General features: G+C 42.6%; 1 protein-coding gene across 2 annotated transcripts in view; it reads left to right on the top strand.

The window, feature by feature from the left end:
* Positions 1-18,679, top strand: part of pou6f2 (POU class 6 homeobox 2) — a 66,077-nt gene extending 47,398 nt beyond the window's left edge. The window contains exons 5-9 of one of the 2 annotated variants that reach the window (XM_076761520.1): positions 2,428-2,559; positions 7,312-7,521; positions 9,368-9,506; positions 12,898-13,066; positions 17,646-18,679. In XM_076761520.1, coding sequence (XP_076617635.1) covers positions 2,428-2,559; positions 7,312-7,521; positions 9,368-9,506; positions 12,898-13,066; positions 17,646-18,153 — 1,158 coding nt within the window. In that variant the 3' untranslated portion in view covers positions 18,154-18,679. Of the gene's footprint in view, positions 1-2,427; positions 2,560-7,311; positions 7,522-9,364; positions 9,507-12,897; positions 13,067-17,645 lie in introns of both variants that reach the window. The other variant, XM_076761521.1, reaches the window with a different exon arrangement.
* Positions 18,680-20,846: the final 2,167 nt, after the last annotated feature.

The following is a 20,846-nucleotide window of genomic DNA, read 5'->3' as shown; positions in this document are numbered from 1 at the left end:
GGTTAACATGCAGGCTCTGCAAACTGGAAGATCACTGTTTATCTCCTCCAACACATGCAATCAGTACAAATGCTGGGCCAGGTCTGTCATTTTGTGCCTCCCGCCGAGGTGTTGAGAGGAGTCACCGTGGCGGAAAATCACCTGTTTAGGTGTTGAACACAGCCTCGCCTCTCCTTATTCCTGGCTCTCCTTTCAACTGCTATCCATATTACCCAGTGCCAGGAGATACAGCAATAAAGTCTGCTCTCTTTTCACCTAGATTTACCAGAATAACATAGCGTCTGAAAGGGCTATCATCGAATGAAACACAATGATAATATTTCAAATAAATCTGAAAGCTTCTGCAACAACCTATCACTCACACAATGACACCAAGCACAGCAGATTTTCAGGGAGAGCCTGGATGTGCTCGCCTGAGCAGATCACATTATCTGTGTGTTGATCTGCAGCCTCTGTTTAACTCTGCTTAACTGGCCGTGTAGGCTTTTCTCTTCCCATTCACTATCACAACACCTGTAATACTGTGTTGTCACCAGCATGGATTAAAGACCCCCTTTATCAACACTTAGGAGGTATTTCATATTCACAAAACTTAAACTACCGCAGCAGCTCGTCCACATTCTATCTTCTGTCCTTGCATCTTTGCAGCTTATTGTTTTGGCAGATAAAATTAGAAATCTCTAATCTCTCAGTTAGCATCATATAACCTTTCTTTGGAAGATCTGGCATTAGGAATGAGAAATTACATGTTTCATATGATAAATACATGCATCTCTTGCTCTTCAATGGTTAGAGTACTCAAATTAGCATAGCAACATACTCTCCCATTGTTTAAGTTACAGGAAGTCCATATCAAATGTTGCAGGTTAATTCCCGCCTGACAAAAGTCATATTATCATATTACTGTCGCATGTAAAGTCAGAATCGAGCTTTTCTCACATTGGAGACGTCGAGATTTCCAAAGGACAGCTGCTGGACACATAAAAGACAATCTTGCGATTATTGAGGAAAAACTGGATGACTTTCAGACGAGAGGAGGCAATATCAATCACGGCCAATTTGAGGCCACCAACATGAAATATGATTTCATAAGACAAATGCAGTGTCATTCTTAATGTGCTTAACCTTTACTGTCAATGAAAAAGTATTGATCGCTCTGTGGCATTTTTTCATCATTTGATTTCAGAAAGTGTAATAATATATGGTGGTGGGGTACGATAAAAGATGAATGGCAACTGAATGATCTCAGATGAACAAAGCTCAATTCCCTGCAGATGCACAGAGAGTGTGGAAGCAATTTCTTTTACAGCACATTGTATTTTACATAAACTTAACAATATATGGAACACGTGCAATACTTTATGTTATTTTAAAGCTTTTATATAAACTCTACTTTTAATTTCAGCTGTTTGTTTGACTGTAGCCGACCAGTATTAACAGCAGGGAGCAGGCAGCCTGCTCCGAGCAGTGTTTCTATTATTTCTCTATTCTGTTGAGTAATTGGGAGGTCTCCTATCTCTTCTTGGTCTTTGATCTACTTACTCAACCTAATAAGACTTTGCTCTGCTGCACTACAACCAAATCAGCAGTGCATTTTCAGCCCCCTAATAAGTGGTTAGCTTGATTTATATGGGTAATCTTGTCGATGTGGCGGGGCTCTACAACCTCTCCCCGACGCAAGGAGCCTCTTTTCACAACCGCAGGCCAGACCAGATGAGTCCATTACAGCCGGGGTAAAGATGGTCATTTTAACCCTCCTCTCCTTCAAAAGTAACAGTGTGCTAGTGCATTATGACGCAGGAGGAATTCTTAGTCGAAGCGTATTGAAGGGGTTGACGATACAGTGATGCATGGCCACACTGCCCGGCTCTATTGTGAGAGCGGGATGCTGTTGGGCCATTGCTGCTGGTAAGGAGTCTCAGCTCGGCCCGTGGGGAACCCCGGGGGCCAGAGGAAGCACTTAGAGTGGTAAAATGGCCACTTATTCACAGCCACCCTCCCGTTCTCACTGCTCCTCCCTACCCTCGAGCCTCCCGCTGGGTTCAGGAGCACAGACCTCTGGGATCTGTATGATGGACTGCATCGCCCTCTCCACTGGACTATGCACACCTCACTGCAGTTAGCCTATTCTGGCCTGAGCCATCCTGAAGCCGTTCTGCTTGGAATTTGCATTATGCTAGTGTTCATCTGCACGAGTGACATAAGCAGATGCACTTTTGGAGCGCAACAATAGCTCATCTGGTAGAATGCACCCCCATGCACTAAGGCTCTGTTCCTGGTTCGATTTCAACCCAGGCCACTTTGTTGCATGCCGTGCCCACTTTCCTCCCCTTTCCTGTCTCTCTCCAGCTGCCGTATCAAATAAAGGCAAAACGCCCAAACAAAAAGCATATGTAGCTTGACGAATGATTTCTTTGCCCTCACCAGCTGAATCCACTGGCCAGCCAGGTAGCAGCGGCAGCAGCCATGGGATCCATCGCCGGTTCTCAGGTGTTTGGAAACGCCCTGTCAAACCTGCAGGGAGCCACCGGACAGCTGGTCACCAACGCACAAGGACAGGTGAGTGCTGCGTGCTGGGAGCTAAAAACTTTCAGAAAGATCAGTTACACATGCAGCTAATTGAATACTGCGGAGAGGAAACTGTTTCTGTAGTAACAGATCTGTAAGAGATGCTGCTGCACCATCTGTCATGTATGCATGTGCAGTCCCAAATAAAACATTTGTATAGTATTTCTGATCTTTCCTCATAGATTTCTAGTTGTGGGTCTGTGTGTTGTGTTGGAGCCTATCGTAGCCATATATTAAGCTTTTTGGGAATAAACAAATCCCTTCTTTCTCTTATCCGCATGCGCCTGTTGCAGTAAAACGCTGACCTTGTCATATTTACAGGGTGGCTGCAGAATTGTTCCATCAGTAGCCAGAGGCTTGAACGATGATGCTTGTCATTGTGGGACCCTATCTAATGAATCATCTTATCGCAGGTGCACACAGCACATATTAAAGGAAAATTGTATGGACAATGTGCCCTTTCATGCCACTCTGTGTTATTTACCTTAACCTCTGTTTCATCTTTCAACACTTGCACTGTCCTTAGTGTAAACTTGACACAAACATGGTAAAATCAAAGCAGTAGGCAGCATTTCTTAGCATTAGAAAACATGTGAACACAGTTGATTTTCAGTGTTAAATTTGACATTTAGCCGACTGTAGTTAAGGTTCAGTACCACCAGTGTGACCGTGCCTCATTGTTTACAGCAAAGTGTTGTCTGAGAGCTTGATGCTAAATGTCGCTAATGAGACAGTATGGACTTCCCTGGCTCACAAGGTGCCTGGAGCACTGGGGACAGATCAGTGTGGATATGGACTTGATGGGATGCTCTGTGCTTTTGTAGTGTCTTGGTGGTTGACAGCCCCTGACATAATCAGGTCACAGAGACGGTCAAAGCCCTGGGCTACAGCCTTTGCTCCCCACCTCATTATTCCACAGCATTATTCAGACGGAGAGCTCTGAAACATGCACTACCCTATCAGAAGGTCCCGCCCCCCTTCCCCCCCATCGCTGAGAAGATTATACAGGCTACTACATAGCACACAAAAGGCTGGAGGTCCACCAGAAACGCTTGGAGAACTTCTGTCAGCATGGAAAAGCTACAAAACGGAGGAGAGTACAGCAGCTTTTGTCAGGTTTTTGTTTGTATTTACCAGAGAACTGCTTTTATCCTTTCAGGGTAGTGTTTAATTGGGATTAAGGCAACAATCTGTGTCACCACTGTACTGTGTGAGTTTTTTGCTCACCTTTCTTGAATGTAAAACATAGTATACTGTCTGACCTCGTAATTTCTTCTACAGCTCTGTCAAAAGACCTTTTTATAAGCGAGAGCTCAGGGGACCTTGAAAAGTGCCAGGTTTGATGAACGTTTGGAGTTCAATATGTTTTTAAACCTTAATTATATTGGCCCCTGCATTTTTATTCTCCAAGGAGAATCAATGAGCCTCTTTTGTCCTCGCCGCCTCTACAACAGTGATTAAGGCTGTGGATAAAAGCCAGAATATTGTTATCTCGCCGCTGAGACTTTTTTTCCCCCCCTTGATGAATCTGTGGCATTTTTGTCAACATCTTTTATTCAGTGCAAATTCTCACTTTTCCTGCAGCTTTAATATGACTGTAAAAATATGTTGGGAAATTAGGGCATTAAGCACTGTTTCATGTCGCTTATCACACGTCCCAAAAGGCAAAGAAACCTCTGAGATCCCAGTTTGGTAATACTGTGGTGCCTTGGCTTTGTGTAGGACGCCCTCTTCTCCCTTAACTCAGGCCATCCATTCTTTCACTCCCAGCATTCCCTGCCCTTGGTCAGAGCTTGGGTAAGGAACACACGCATGGTAAACCTGCAAGCAAGTCAGCCTGTAAAGTGAGCAAAGCTAAACCACAACACAAGTGTTCCCTCAGTATTGATGGAAGCTTCCAGGCCTTAGATCACATGTAATGTCAGTGTAAACTGCTGTTGACCTTGTATTGTAAATCCACTGTAGGGCTGCAACTATTGATTATTTTCAGTATCAATTAATCTGTTGATGCCCTGTATCGTCCACTCCAAAAACACATAAACACAAACACATTGACATAAACACAGTAAAGCAGTAAATTCTCAATTCAACATTTTTGTTGGCTAAATATTTCTGTTGAACAGCTAATCGGTGCTGCACTCATTTACTGCATCGATATTCTTTTGTATATTTAAGAAAATAAAATAAATGCTGTTAAACTGATCACCCTACCCAGGAAATGCCTTCTGTCCAGTCACCATCATCAGTCTGCTGTTTTAGGCTTTGATTCGCTCTGAATGTTAACTTCTTTTAGACTTTAGATCAAACTTCCCAAACATTTTCCCTCTTGGGTCTCAATTCACCGCATGAACAGTGGAGAGGAGAAAATGGGCAGAGATATTGCCTGGCGACCATGGCTAAAGACACAGATTGCCCTGGCTGGAGAGATGAGATGACATTTCTGTGGAAACAAGAGCAGCATAATCTTAATGAGTTCTGCTGGGTGTAGAGAGGCACGTTACTCACATGTCATACGAACTGGAGCGGGAAGCAAACACAGGAAGCCAAATAAAGGAAACTGAAAGATAAGTGAGGAGAGGGGCTTGGTCGTGAATGAGAGAGGGTCCTGAACTGGACTGAACTGGACTTCTCTTAAAAAAAAGCTGTTTTGAAGCATTTTTTATCAATCACATACAATCACACAGCAGGGAGTTTTAATATGTGTCGGGCTGGATGTTTTATGATAACTCAGATTTGGTACTAATATCAAAACAGCACTTATTTTGATTCTTTGTTTGGAGATTGGAAATGTTAAAGATGTGTCTGTGTTGAATAATGAACTTAAATGAAACATAAGCTAAGCTTTTTTCTATTAAGAGAATAATTATCATCAGTCTATCATTGTTTCAAAAATTGGCTCTTTTCAATGCTACAGACGCGTTTCTGTTGATACTCGAAAAGTAATGAGGTTTGATAGCCAGCCTTGATTATCTTAAACCATAAACTCAAGGCCCCTGAATTCACCACTTTCCATTAAGAAAATATATATCAAAGTTTCCCCTCTGTCTTTAGATGAACACTCAAACAGTTACTCTACACACTCTGCCCTTCCAGCCCCAGGAGAGCTTTGAGACACTGCCACGAAACATCTGCCTCAGATAGTCAGAAGGAGACGCATTGCATGGTGGAACAGGGACGAGAGCTAAGCTGTCACTTGCCTGCTCTTTTATTATGCTTATAGAACAACCACTTAGTCCAATGACGATGAATAATTGAGCGGAACAAGTTCCCTGCCACAGTGGCATGCAAAGCGGGATCAGTAGGACTCGGGAGACAAGAGCGTCAGGCAGGGCAATAAAATATGCTAAGTGGCAGGAGAGCATTACAGGGAATTTGTAAAGCCCGTGCTGAGAGAGAGATAAATTATCTCTCCCCTAATGCGAAGCAACGTAAGCAAATGAGCCATGGCAGGGATGAATTACAGATTGTCGGCCCACCTTTCTCTCACTGATCCCTCCCTATTATGTCAAAGAGAGGGGGGTAGGGAGGAGGGGGAGAGCAAAGCACGCGCCGAAGCACATCAGCGGTGGTGGTGATAGAGACTGTAGGAGCCAGAGAGCGCTTGGTTAATGCTATGTAGAAGCTGTGTGGAGTTCTGTGTTGCTTTGGGTTGACGTGTAGGAGATTGCACTAAAATCTAAACTTAGAGAAGAAGAAGAGCGCAATTTTTGCAAAAGTCTCTCTGCCCAGTAACAGAATTTAGAGTGATGGGCGTCTCATCCATGTTGAGCTGCTCTCTGGTGTAATGAGGCTTGGTGGAGGAGCGATGTCAGCGGGGGGGGGGGGTCCAGGGCGACGGCTGCTCAGGAGCTGCTCAGAACCAGTCCCCAGATGACATTAACCTTCATCATGGTGAAGAGGCGCTAAGACCCCCCTAAAGCGCCACTCTTGGCCACACTCTGGCAGCTCTGAGAGCTAAAACGCTGCAGTGACACTCTGCCGCCCCCTTTGATCTGCCCTTCCTGATTACAGCCACAGAGGAGAGGAAAGCAGGGGCTGGAGGGGGGTGGAGGAGGGGTGAAGTACCCCTGGGACCCTGAGAGTTGAATTAGAAACACAAGGTCCTGTCTCACTCTCTGAGGCTCCTCTTTTCTGCCTCTTATTGTTTCTTTTCTTGCTCTTTCTTTCCACTTCTTCCTTTCTGCCTCTGTGTGTGTGTGTGTGTGTGTGTGTGTGTGTGAGAGAGAGGGTGAAATGGGGGTCTCTGTCTCTCAGCAGCCTCACTCCTTCTCACCAGAGACAGACAAAGACACTTAAGCACAAACACACTCAGACACACACAGTCACACACTCTTGCCGGGCTTGGCCTGGTGATGGATAATACAGTCAGTGGTGTGCACCATCACACACACAGGTATTCAGCGCTGACCTTTGCAGTGTGCTCCCAGCAGTCTGCTTTGGCTTCACTTGTTCTGGCCTGTAAAACCACCTCAGTGACAGATCAGTGGACACTTGTGCATGTTTCTCTCCTGAAATCACGAGCAGACCAACTGGAAAGCCGAGCGCCCTGATTACCGTCATAACACGGCAAAATGACCGGCTCGTGATTGGTTTACGATCGCACGCAAAAAGGCAAAAAAAAAAAAGGACTCACAGCGGCAGAGATCATTAAGAGCGATACCTCCAGTAGCGTTTACCCTCTCTGCTCCATCTTCTTTTTAAAACCGCCCAGCTGATTTTGTCTCCTCTCTACCCCCTTTGTAGATAATTGGAACAATCCCACTGATGCCCAACTCTGCAGGGCCCTCCAGCCAATCAGGGGGTGGCAACCCAGCACTGCAGGTACAGCCAATTACACCTCAGCTTCTGACCAACGCTCAAGGCCAGATCATCGCCACAGTGATCGGCAATCAGATCCTGCCTGTCATCAACACCCAGGGAATCACGCTGTCACCAATCAAGCCTGGACAGCAGGTAACATATACACGATGCACAAACACACACACACACACACGCACAAACACACACAGAGCAAGATATTGTAGAGCAGCTTATTATACACTTAAACTGATGTTTCAACAATGATCAAGACTTTAAAACCGTTGAATGAGCAACACCTAGTGGAGTCAGACCAGAGCTCTTTTTATTCATGAAGGCAATATTCCAGCTAGTCAGGTCTGCTTTATGCTAAACACCTCATATTTTTCCTGCTTCAGCACTCATAGCCTTCATTTGCATCATTCCACTTGGAAAATTGCAGCTTTTGGAACGATTGTTCACAATGTGTGCGCGTGCGTGTGCGCGTGCGTGCGTGTGTCTGTGCATGCTTGGAAGGCACTTGTCAGCCAACCTTTCAGACTGCCGCGCCCTGCAGAGCCCAAACCAGAAAAAAAAGAAACAAAACAAAACAAAGCAACACTTTTCATCACCCCACTTAAAACTCAAACACTCCTGCCTCTGTTCTCCACCTCTCTCCATTTTCACTCTCCCTCCCTCCTTCCCTCCTTCCTCAATCACACTCTCCAGCCTTATGATTTGTCCTCTCTGACCCGAACAAGAAGGATTTTGTTTCGATTTAAAGGAATAAGACGCACGAGTTCAAGTCGGGCTTTTTTAGCACACCAGATTTGAGTTCATACTCGAGCTCAAACAATTTGAGGATCTATACGGTGCACGAGTGTGGAGTCTGATGCATGCACACAACAATGAAAACGTTATTGACATGATAATGGCAATGTCAGCGCTGAATTACAGCGTAAAAGTTCACATTGAAGGCCCGTACAGTGCAGAATGGATGAACTCTCAGCAGATGGACACCTAATTGGCTCCCCTGAAAACACCAGATCATACTCTTGAATGAATTAATGCATTTGTGATAATGTTTATGCTTTTGTCTCCACTTCAAAGCCTGCATGTACACATTGTTCCACGGGCATAATTTACGGTTGTCAGAGCCTGCAGTCTAGAATATTTCCAGTGAAGCTAGATAATTCTCCGAGCCTGTCAACAGTCCTGACAGTGTGTGCATCGCTGTTGACACCCCCCACCATCCAAACAAACACATGCCACAGAGAAAATAATTAATTGCAAAGAGGGAGAGGAGAAGCCGGCCTAGCTTATAGCGGAGACAGCTTTTCACGTTAAAAGTGAAGACGTACCATCTTGATCTTGTAAAAGCAATTCAAATGTGCATAAAACATGAAAATACATCGTTTTTTTGTTTTTTTTTTCGCCATCACAGCACGTAGCTTGGGGATCATGAATTATGTTTGATATGGAGACTGCTGTGTCCACATGTTTTTTTGTTTTTTTTTTCACGTTCAGGCTGCCATTATGAACATCCTCTCGGGTCTGATGACGAGCGAGGAGACTCTAATTGTCACGAGCAGTTTCCTTGTTTTTTAACTCTGTTGATTTTCTGCACAGAAGCGTTTGTAAAGCCCATAGAGACAGTGGAGTACCTGAGTTGACTCTCACTGTCTCCTGCAGTAGTAAATCACTGCTGTAGTATTGAGCAGACTATTGACACTATATTCTGCTCTGTCAGTCTAAATACTACAGGCGGTAATTAACGTTTATTCATCATCCAGTACAAGGTAAATCTCATTATGTTCAGCCTCTAAGTGGCTAATTTAATAGCTGTTGATTGGTTGATTAGATTTCATATTATGGCCCAATCATCATAATGACATGATTACTGTAAGTGATGGTTATTGTGGCGATGTGATGGGAATAATGGATATTTTGCTGTACTGCATGCTGTCAGTATATTGTATCAGCTCTGTGTGTGTGTGTATGTGTGTGTGTGTGTGTCCAGCAGCAGGGTCAGACAGGCTCCGCATCGTCTCAGCCCAACCTGCTCCACATGCCCCACAGACAGAGTCCTCTCCACCAGGCCTCTTCCTCCTCCTCCACCTCCTCCTCTTCCTCGGCTCTCAGCGTGGGGCAGCTGGTCAGCAGTAAGTGTCTGACACAGCTCACAAAAACACAACATGCCTTCAAATCCACAGAATAAATTCCACTGATTCGTGTAGCCTCGATACGCATTAAATGGTAAGATCAAGGGTAATTTCCTTGAACAGCTGGGAGCTGCAGCCTTTAGCAAACATTATCAAAACAGCAGGAAATAGCATATTTGTCTGGGATTGTTTTCAGCAGAGGATTAATACACATTTGGTGCTCGAGTGAGTTTTTACATCGGGATGGTAAATGTCAGATGTTTGGACAACAGTGGAGCTGTGTGACAGAGGAATAAGCTGTGTCAGGACATGAAATGGGTAGATACCAGCAGAGGTAGAAGAATAAGAACATCTAAGGGTTCAACATGGCGGACGCTCAGCATCCATATTACTCTCAGTGTGGACAGCTTTTGACTGATCCCAGCCTCCTACGATTGTTTTATTTTTTCTGACTGTCAATTCTTTGGTTTATTAGACGATCCAAAGTGGCGTGCTATGTATAATGAACATAACTTTCACTCTCCCAATGCAGGGGCCTTTGGCAGAGCCATATAAATCACTGGGCCACAGCCTGTCAGCATGCAGCTATTGCCTTTAAAAACTCTGTTTTATTCAGATAAATTTCATTTGTCAGAGTCAATTCCCCTAAACTCCATGTAAACTAATTCCAAAGACAGCTACAATGCCAGTGAATTTAATAAAAACAAGACGCCATTGATCAACTTGTTGTAGACACTGTGTTTAGTTTGCGTTTACTTGTAGCTTGGAAAATATCGTATAAACCACTTTTGAGTCTGCACAGAATCATTGTGGTTCAGCTCTGCAGTAAATAGAATTAATGCTTTATGCTGAGCATGAGTCATATCATTTCCTCTCAATATCACTTACAGCATACATACACAAAGCAAAATCCCATGACAGAATCAGAGTCGGCTGCAGAGGAGAGAAGATGAAATGTCATTGCCTTCACTGGCCACAAACAAAGTGCCAGAAACAGATTAAAACGCTGAGAATGTCTGTTACCGTTATTTGAAATAATCAGATGGGAAAATGTCAATCAGAAAGAGGAATGTCAGCAATATTTCTCCTTGACGTTATATTTATTTAAACGTTTATTTATTCAGAGGACGTCAACTGAGCAACACCCTACTTAGAATTCATTTCACCGCTACAGCCACAGCCTTCTTTTGGTCGCCAGTGAGCAGCTGCTCTGGAACAAAGTAGAGGCGAAAGTGTCTCCCTCAATGCCACTTACTTATTTACACCTGCCAACAACATGCAGTCTGTACCTGGATGTCCTGTCTGGATCGGGAAAGACGCATGTTAATGCGGGTGTAAATGCACGCAGAGCTCAGTGTGGATCACGCTGGGATCACATCAGTCAGACCACATCATGAGGTGGTCCGGCTTTCGTTGTGATCACATGTCAGACAGATGCGATGCAGCCTGTACAGTGGCGCCATATTCTGAGACCTGATCAAACAGTTTCTGGCCTCCTTGCAAATGTAAGGCCAATATTAACCAGTATTAACGCCCACTTTTAGCTTTTGGTCTCTAACAGCTCATGAGAAACATATCTGGCTCTTTTGCTGCTCCATTATGTTCACTAGCAGTGTCTGGTGTTAATGTTAAAATGATGCTAGACCCTAAACAATCAAAACAATGAGCTGAAGGTCACCGTAAAGCTCCTTAAAGCTGCAGATTCACATGATGATTCTCTGCAGGTTCATCACCATGAGCAAACTCTTTCACACTGAGCACAGTGAAGGCAGAATGCTCGTTAACACCAGATGTAAATGAAAACAGTCTGTATCCAGATGTAGATCCAGATCCACTCATTCTCTTCTCCCAGTCACATTTTCTAACTGCTGGGTGACATTTATGGACTCATTTGGTCTAATTCTGGTGGATTATGAACATTTCAACAAAAAAAAAAAACATTTTTCGCCTGCAGTGGAGGACAGACAGACAGAAACTGGCCTGTATTGTGAGCCATCACGTCCTGGCACATAATAGACGAGGCTTGTCTGTAATTTATGAAGATTTCTCATTTTCCTTTTCAGCAGAGAAATTGAGCGTTTAACTTGTTATTGTCCTGCTGTAATTATTTATCTTATTAGTGTTTTATTGCTGTAAAGAAAAGTAGCGTTTGGGCACAGGCATCGATCGCCTCCATTGTTTCAGCGTTTTTAATTTTTAAAGCATTATATTCGCTATTCTATTTGATTTGTTAAGGCTTCACTCCACTGTTCATTACTGCAAAATAAATTCGAAGGGTTTAAATCTTAAATCGTGTTTGGGTTGTGACTTAATGTCTAAAGACAAATATGGATCCAGAGTTTGGACCAGTTGAGCACCGCCGCTCCGGAGTACTATTAGTCTTTGAAAGCACTGAGTAAATAGACTCTGTTGGGAATGATGAAGAGATGCTCATCAATGTGGAGATGATGGGACCCAAAGCTGTGAGTGCTCATCCCTCCCATTTAGTCGGAGTCTCTAGTCCCTCATCTTCCAAGTGTTCACACGTCTGGAGCGCGCCGCATACGCCACACGTCACTTATGAGGCACAACGAGATGGCAGCCCCATAGATTTTTGCTTAAATACGCTTGGAGGATTCCTTTAATAATTCATTGATAATGACCAAGATGAATAATTCAGAGGCACAAACTTTGCTTTAGTAAGCAGGATGCCAGGGCACCTGACATTGATGTACAATGTGAAATCACTTTTTATTAGCAGGGAAATTCTTCAAAATGGTTCAGTGAAGTTTTTCAGATGTGCTCAAATGCGGAGATTCACAAACAGCTTTCTTTGTGTAAAGAGTGCTCTTTGTTGCTCTCTGTTGGACTGCAGCTGGCTATCATTTGTGCAGTTTGAAGGTGGTTTGAAGGTCTGGACTGTCTTCACTAAGGGTTCGAAGAATGAAATAATGTCTTTATACATTATTTATTGTTTATCTGAGAGTGCTAGCTGTAGAATATGTGTATTCATACAGAAAATTAAAGGAGATAAAAGAAAAAGATCTGCGGTATGTGCCAGCTGAAGATCTGTCCCTCTGTTGAATTAACAAGCTCTGTGTCATATGGTTTTGTCCATATTGCTTTTGTATGTACGATTTACACTCGCTAGTCAGAGCCATGACTCGCCTGCATTCACAGCTCAGATGAATTTATTCTTCAAAACACATCTCAGATGCATGCAGTTAACAGCACAAGGGCAAAGAGAAATAATAAGTTCTGACCCTGAGCAGGACTATTTTTTTTTTAAGTTGTTTAGAGACGAGATCATGATCACATATGTCTGGATGTTTGCTTCATTCGCTCTGAAAAATGAGTGAAGCGACAGGGGAGCAGAGGCCTAATAAAATGAGATGTGTGTGTTGTATTGTAGACCCGCAGACCGCCCCCAGCGAGGTGGACGGGGTCAACCTGGAGGAGATTCGTGAATTTGCCAAAGCATTCAAGATCCGCCGGCTGTCCCTGGGCCTGACACAGACTCAGGTGGGCCAGGCGCTCAGTGCCGCCGAGGGGCCGGCATACAGCCAGTCTGCCATCTGCAGGTAAGAGCAAAGACAGAGCGTGAAACGGCAACAAAAAGGGCTCATTATTTCTGATCAATATGTCCTAATTCTGTCAAAGGAAAGCAGATGAAGTCATGCAGCCTCACTGAGTTGTCTGGTGCTCATAACTGCCATCTATTTTTCATCCCATGTTTTAACAGACGTTATTAAGATATTAAAATACATAATTGACTATCACCATCCTGACAAATGAAGCTCTCACGTCTGTACTTACTCCTCTTCCTCTCTCTTCCCTCTCACCCACTGACATGACAGCCGCGCGTTACTTATGCAAAATACATACGCAAGTATTACACGAAGCACTTAAAGCATTTAATAATTACTAAGGCCTCCGCCTGAACATGAGAGAGCTTGACGGCGATGATCTGTTAATAAGATTGCCATGTTTTACTGCTGCCACGAGGACAGTTTAGTCATAAATGGTGTATTATATATTCATGAGACAATCAGACAATCAGTGTTTCATCCCTCCTGTTGTTCCACTTGACTAACATTTTGCCTGAGGAGGCCAGATGAGCCATATTTCCCTTTCAAGTCACAGTAATTGGACTACATCAGGCCCAAATATGACTTTTTTGAGAGAAACAAATAGTAGTGTGTGTGTGTGTGTGTGTATATATATATATGGAAGTTAATGTGAAGGATTTTCTAAAATCTAATTTAAGAACATTTCTTTGCCTAAAACACACAGAACTTCATATAATTGATGCCTGTTTTGAATCACTCGCTGACACGTTTTCTCCTCTGTTTTCTGTGAAATTCTCATTCCCGTATTAATTTTAATATCCCTCCGCAATGCATGCGCTTTGCTGATGACCTGTGCTGTTTATGTGACACGCCGCTGCCACGCACTTTTAAAAATTTCATCACATCAACATCAAACGGGCGATAAAATGTGAAACAGCACAGGGGCCGGGGTTCTTATGAGGCCCAGTCATCTCTGACTAATGTTTAAAGTCTTAAAATCACACATGAAATATTAACGGGCAGGAATAATTCAAATATTTATAACATACATTAAAAGCCATTAGCTTCAAAAATAAACACTCTGTGGGCTGTTATTCATGCCGTTAAGACAATTTTTTTGTTTGTATGACATTGGACATGACATCCTGATGTTTTAAGTAGAGGGGCAAACTTCACATGCTTTAGTTTAGTTAACATCAACATAGACATGAAGTTTGAGGAGAACCGGGACGTCACGGTAGCTCTGGGGCTCCGGCTCTGAGCCCAGACAGTGAACAGACACTGACAGATGCTTCCATCTTGTCTCCTTTCATTGCTCAGTATGTTTCCAGGGACTTTATTAGTTTATCTAAACAGGCACAGGCATTACATGAGGGCATCATCAAACCAATGATGTACCAGTGTGTCCACTTTTTGCTCAAATTTCAAATATGAATATCATAGTGATGAAAAGCTGTCACACGTTTATCGTTTTAATTACGTGATTTAAAATTGAAAAGGTTAATACGTCGCCTTAATTAGTGAGCTGAGAATTCAGTTCACCGTTACAAACTCTTGCTGTCCTCATTAGTTAAATCTTTAGCACAGAGCCAGCTTATGGAGGCAGGCAGCAGCCTTATGAAGAGCCTCACAATGGACCAACTTAATCAGATAACTGATGTACAGATTCAAATGAACTCATATCGCAGGGCAGGTTATTGTTCCAGATTTTTCAATATTACCTGCACAACACCTGAAACCCTTTCTGGAAATACAAAAACATTTTACTATTAAACAAAAAAAGCCAAAATTATAAGAACTTCTGCTAATAAAATACAGTCTAAAATGAGTGAATCGGGAAATATTTAGCATTTCATGGCCCTTCTCGATGCAGTAATTTTGAGCGATATGTATAAAATACTCTATGACTGTGTATGTAAATCTATGTCATTATATCAACATGTATCTTATATATAAAATACAAGTTTGGAAAATAAGCAAACATGAATCTCTCTCTGACTAATCCAGTTACACCTGACAAATAGAAATACTTGATGTTTCACCTTGATTTCAGAGTCATATAAAAAAGATTTTGCCATAAAAGCATCCTGTTTATAATAAATTTTGTCTATAAACGGACAATGATATATGAACCAATGACTTTATACTAAAAGTTCGACCAACCAGTCAGCGTTAACTGCTCAGACTGTAATTAGACCAGCATGTCAGAAGTAAACCAGCACGAGAAAGGAGATGCATGTGCTGATGTCTAAAAAAAAAACAATCATACACCATGTTCATATTTATTACTATGGAGGTAAATCTGGTCATCGATCTTCATGGACTGTAGCTTTTAGGTCATACTGGTCCTGATTTTAAGCATCTAGCTCTAACGCAGCCCTCCCTGGTTCATGACTGTAAAACCTCAGGGAAACTGTACGCCTAAACACACAGCATGTCTAAGCAGCCTCCTGAGCTACTTTTAAGAAGAGCCGGAGAGGCTGGAGGTGCATTCAGGGCCATTTCTCCCTCGTGCTGATGCACAAGTGGAGGGAGTGCGTACCCCAGCTGAGCAGCTCTCAACTCATTTTAGTATCTGCGCTTCCTGTTGATCCATGAAATGTCCTGTCTCTGGTGACTCCTCATATTTACTAATGTATTCCCCGCAGTATGGAGCCCTCCTCTCTCCACTGTTTAGGAGGAGGGTTATAAATAATACCGCCTGTCGACAAAGAGGAAAGCACCAACAAGGTGTAGAAACAGAGGAAGTTCATGCATGCATGGGCATCTCGCCCTCGCTGCTGCTGTCTGCAGCCGCTCACCTCGCCATTAAAAATGTCTTGTGTGCATTGTTTGTTCCTCAGAGAGCAGAGGCTCCTTGTAGATCTCTGCTGTCTTTCCATCAGAGCTGTCAGCTCACGAGTTATTTTACTAAAAGCAGTCGCACTCGTGTTTGTCCCAGAAACGCAGAACGTTTCCTCTATGGATAGGCGCGATGTTAAAAGACGACTTCAGCGTTTGTAGTTAAATTTATGGTTTGTTAGTTAGTAAACCAGGCAGTTTCAGACTAACTCCCGTCGCTCGTGTATCACTGCTGCCCGACACTGAGTCCTGATACGCACCTTCAATAAAAACACGCTACTGTAAAGGGGCAGCCCAGACGTCTTATTAACAAACACATCTCAGTAACTTTTACAACCGTCATTGCTTCGAGTCTAAATGGAACTTTATCGCATATCTCTCCTCCCACGTTTCCTGCCGCTCTTTATAACCATAAATCAAGCAATAAATGACTAAAATCTTTCCAATGAGATCAGTTCACATCAACTTCAAAGCATTGTCGACCAATCAGATCCCATTCTGTAAGTAACAGACCAACAGTAACTGTCAGAGTGGTGTCTGAGCTTGTTTCCGCTCTCTTCATATACTGTATCGACCATCATTTAGTCATGTGACCAAATCACCATATATTCAAAGCATGTAAAACAGTATTAACATTTTTTTTTTTTTACGAAATACAATATTTACTCAGAAGTGTGTGTTGATGTTACATTTGTGGTTAAAAAACAACTTTTAAATTCTGCAATTGACCTCAGAAATCCACCAACAGTGACTGAAATCATGAATTTCCACATCAAATTCAACCAGAGTTCCACTCATTTTCATCACTTTGTCTGTTTCCATAAAAACATCAAAACAAAAGTCAGATAACGAGGTCTCCTAAGGCAGCAGATCACACACACACACACACACACACACACACACACACACATTTCAGGCACGAGAGGAATCATTTTACTGTAAAGCATCATCATCTCCATCGCATCTAATTCTGATACCACACGCGGTATCTGCTCATGTCACAGGAAAAAGCACCTGACAGAGTCACTGAGCTGCCAACGCGCAGTGTTTTCAGAGAGAGCTTCACTCGGCGTTCTCACTGTGACTTGCTAAAATGCAGAGTATATGTGAAGTCAGAATTATGTGTCACGCAGGAACTTTCAGGATTAGAGTGTGCAAATGTATTCTTATTAAATATGAAATGAGATGTTGTTAGAGGATGAAAGAAAGTTTGAAAAATGTATTGAATGTACATTTTGATTAATAATTCAAGCTCTTTTTGTAAATAAATGATGGTGCCATATTTAACTGCATGCATTAGTGGATTTTTTGGTTTTTATCACCTGAGGGAAAGAAATGGGATATTTGGGAATAATTCCTGTTCTGTTTTTCTGTTGATTTGTGAGATTTTTTTTTTTTTTTTTTTCTTTCAAGTACAGTATATTAGGTAGATGTTTGGTATGTTGTTGGTTCAACTGGACCTGTCTTTAGCCATTGGCAGTATCTCCTTGCTCCACTATTGCCAATTTGGGACAGAGAACCACAGCCTCCTCCAGAAAATTAACACACGACTGGCAACTGTCACCTCCAGCTGCTGCAGCTGAGGTGTTTCCAGGTGCAGAATACAGAGGATGTGTTTGGCTCGGATGTGTACCTGGATGTTAGTCTCAGTCCCTGTGGCATTCTGGTAGAGGAGAGTAAAAGGCAGGCAGCTTATCCCTTGTTCTGGCAGGGCACCTAAGTAAGATTCTTTTTTCTCAATTCTCCCCAGACACACCATCCTGAGAAGCCACTTTTTCCTACCACAGGAAGCCCAAGAGAACACTATAGGTAGCAGTCTGACAGGCAAACTGAACCCTGGCCTTTTATATCCTGCCAGGTTTGAGAAGTTGGACATCACCCCTAAAAGCGCCCAGAAGATTAAGCCCGTTCTGGAGCGCTGGATGGCCGAGGCTGAAGCCCGCCACCGATCCGGCATGCAGAACCTGACTGAGTTTATCGGCAGCGAGCCTTCCAAAAAACGCAAGCGGAGGACCTCTTTCACCCCGCAGGCGCTCGAGATCCTCAACAGCCACTTTGAGAAGAACACACACCCCTCCGGACAGGAAATGACGGAAATAGCCGAGAAACTGAACTATGACAGGGAGGTGGTGCGTGTCTGGTTCTGCAACAAGAGGCAAGCCTTGAAAAACACAATAAAGCGTTTGAAACAGCCCGACCTCGGCCCGGCTGCGCCAATGGACCCTCTCACCGATTCTCTAGAGGAGCTCCCGAAATGAACGAGCTCGCCGACTGGAAGAGCGGAGTGGAAAAGTGGCAGCCATTAAAAACAACAAAGGTGGACGAACTCATCTTGAAATGAGAACTGAAAAATGTTCCCGAGTCACCCGGACGGACAGTCATGAGTTTGCAAACAAAAACTATGTGTTGTCAGTGTGATTACCACAGCTATGTAAATGACCTTGGCGAAACCAAAAACATGAAAAAAGAGATTAATATCTGAGAATTATGTAAAAACATACGGTGTGCTGTTTCAAAGAGTTTTAGATTCTGGCCTTACAGACCAGACTATCGCCCAAATTTTGGTTCCCACGAGGAGGGATTTAGTAAAGAGATCATACCAAATCAAAACACTATTTACCAAAGTCTGTTGCATCTGAGTACTAAGAATAATTTTGTAATGTAAATGTGCTCTAAATTTTTACATTTGTACTGGCAAATCTAAGCTATATGTGTGAGGTTGAGTATACATTTTATCTTTGTCTCGCTTACTTTTTTCTTCATTGTTTGTATGTAAATATCTTTAAAAAAAAAAAAAAGAAAAACGCTGTCTTCGAATTGAAATCACACTGATAAAGTTCTCTTTTGGACAAGAAAAAAAATTACCTTTGCTGTTAAACAATTGCATAATAATGTTGTTTGCCTCTGATTTGTGTTTCATCTGCAAATATTTTCAGTCACAGTGTAACTTTGTACAACTTTTACAGGTATTTATTAATAATCTCATGAGATTGTTTCAGAGGACGGACGGAGGGAGAGTAAACTGAGGACTTTCACATGAGGAGGAGGAGGAGGAGGAGGAGGAGGAGGAGGGGTTTCAGTGTCTGTCAAGTCGACTGCAGCTTTGTTTTGAGCTACTGTGTCATTCTGTTGCCAAAGCCTGATAGCCAAAGAACACATAAATTTCAGCTCAAGGACTGGTGAAGATTTTACCTTCTTATTTACTCCTTCACACGGCTTTCTCCCCCCTTTTTCTAAAGTGTTTCACTCTGTGGGTCGAGTTTAACAACAAAAAAGAAAAAAAAAAAAAACACCATCGTGTCAAACCGCTGCAACAGTGTCTGCTGTAATTCCTTCACGGCAACATAGAAAATGTGCTGGGTGAATTTTCTGTTGAGCTGATTTCTCTCTGCATGCTTCAACTCAAACCACACGAAGAAGAATTATCCAAACCAAACTTAACATCGTTACCTGAATTTTGCTAATTTCACTGAAAAATAAGACATTATTTTACACGATGAACCCTTTAATTAAGCCCTAAAATGAAGAAAACGTGTGTGGTTTCAGCCAGTTTGTTGCCACTGACCAAACGACTGAGCTCATTCCAGTTCGGCTGTTTTTATAACCTGAATAATTCAACTCAAATATGCTTCTCTGCAAGGATAAATGTGGTTTCCTTTATATTCTGCATCTCACGCTGCTAAGTGAAGGTTTACAGATGTTACAGTCAGCCATTCAAAAGGTTCATTTCAGCAGACTCTATTCAAGATTTCATGTATTTGTGATTATTTGGTACCAAGATCTTCATGGTAGAAATTAATTTCAGTCCACTGATATGTTGATTAATTGACTCTCCATCACTGTGTCACTAAACTGTTCATTTTACGTCGTATTAACTTGTGAGAAATGTCAATATTCTGGGCAAGAACCTCCCAGGCGTCACTGCAGACATTAGGCTTTCACAAAAACCCTCACAGGAAAAGAAGAAAAAAAAAAGAGGTGAATGTTGAGAATAAGTGTCACATGTCAGAACGAGTGAACTTAATGTGAAGTGAGGTGAAATTTGATGCAATTTATTCAGAATCATGTGTCTGCTCAATATCTGTCCTTCCATGTCACATTGGCTATCTCAGTGCTTCAGTCCCCCGTGCACTGTTGTGTTCTTCTTCTCTGCCTGTAAAACACACACACTCGGTAAATATTAGAAAACACATGAAGAAGCTTTACATGTCTGTGTTTTAAAAGAAGAACGTGAGTTTTGCAGGAAAGGCAACTCTCACTGTGGCTCACAGAGACTTTATATTTGAGTACTGAAGCTAAATTTCCATCTGCACGTCTACAGCAACAAAGTGTTTTTACTGCGTTTTTATGTTGCTTACAGTGTTTCATTCAGGCAAATCTTTGGCCAAGAAACTACATGTCTGCATCCACCCACCAGACAAACATACGGGGAGGCAGCAGGCTCCTGCAGGTAGAATATGGATCCGTTCTGAGGCTTAACAATAAAGCTGTAACCAAAACCAAAAAATAAAAAGAAGACACAGAAAGGAGTTATGCCTTCGCTCAACTTTTCAATGCTGGACCAAAGCTCTATAGTTATGCACATTGTACAGAGAAATAGATTCATGATGTTGACAATCTTTAAAATCTGAGATAAAAGAATTGAAGAGTAGAAATGTACAGTAGTTCATCCAAGGTTTACCTCAGTACTGTTCTTGTGAGAATCATACAGATGCCATGCAAGCAGCAGCAGGTCAGTAGAAAAGACAGACGATAACTCTGCACTGTGTGTGTGTCGATGTTCACTTCGATGTGGAGGGAGAGGCTTGTGTTTTAGTTGTTATTATGTGACACATGATTGTTTTATTTTCGTGAAGTGGTTTCCTGAGCCACATGTGACTCTCTGGTCATCTCTTTTTTATTATTGCTGCATTATTTCTCATTCGTTGTGGCGTTCACCTCTCAGTTTTCA

Source organism: Chaetodon auriga, chromosome 21 (assembly GCF_051107435.1).
Source record: "Chaetodon auriga isolate fChaAug3 chromosome 21, fChaAug3.hap1, whole genome shotgun sequence".
NCBI classification, from domain to species: Eukaryota; Metazoa; Chordata; class Actinopteri; order Chaetodontiformes; family Chaetodontidae; genus Chaetodon; species Chaetodon auriga.
Note: the sequence above shows the minus strand (reverse complement) of the source record. Positions and strands in the feature narration are given on the sequence as shown.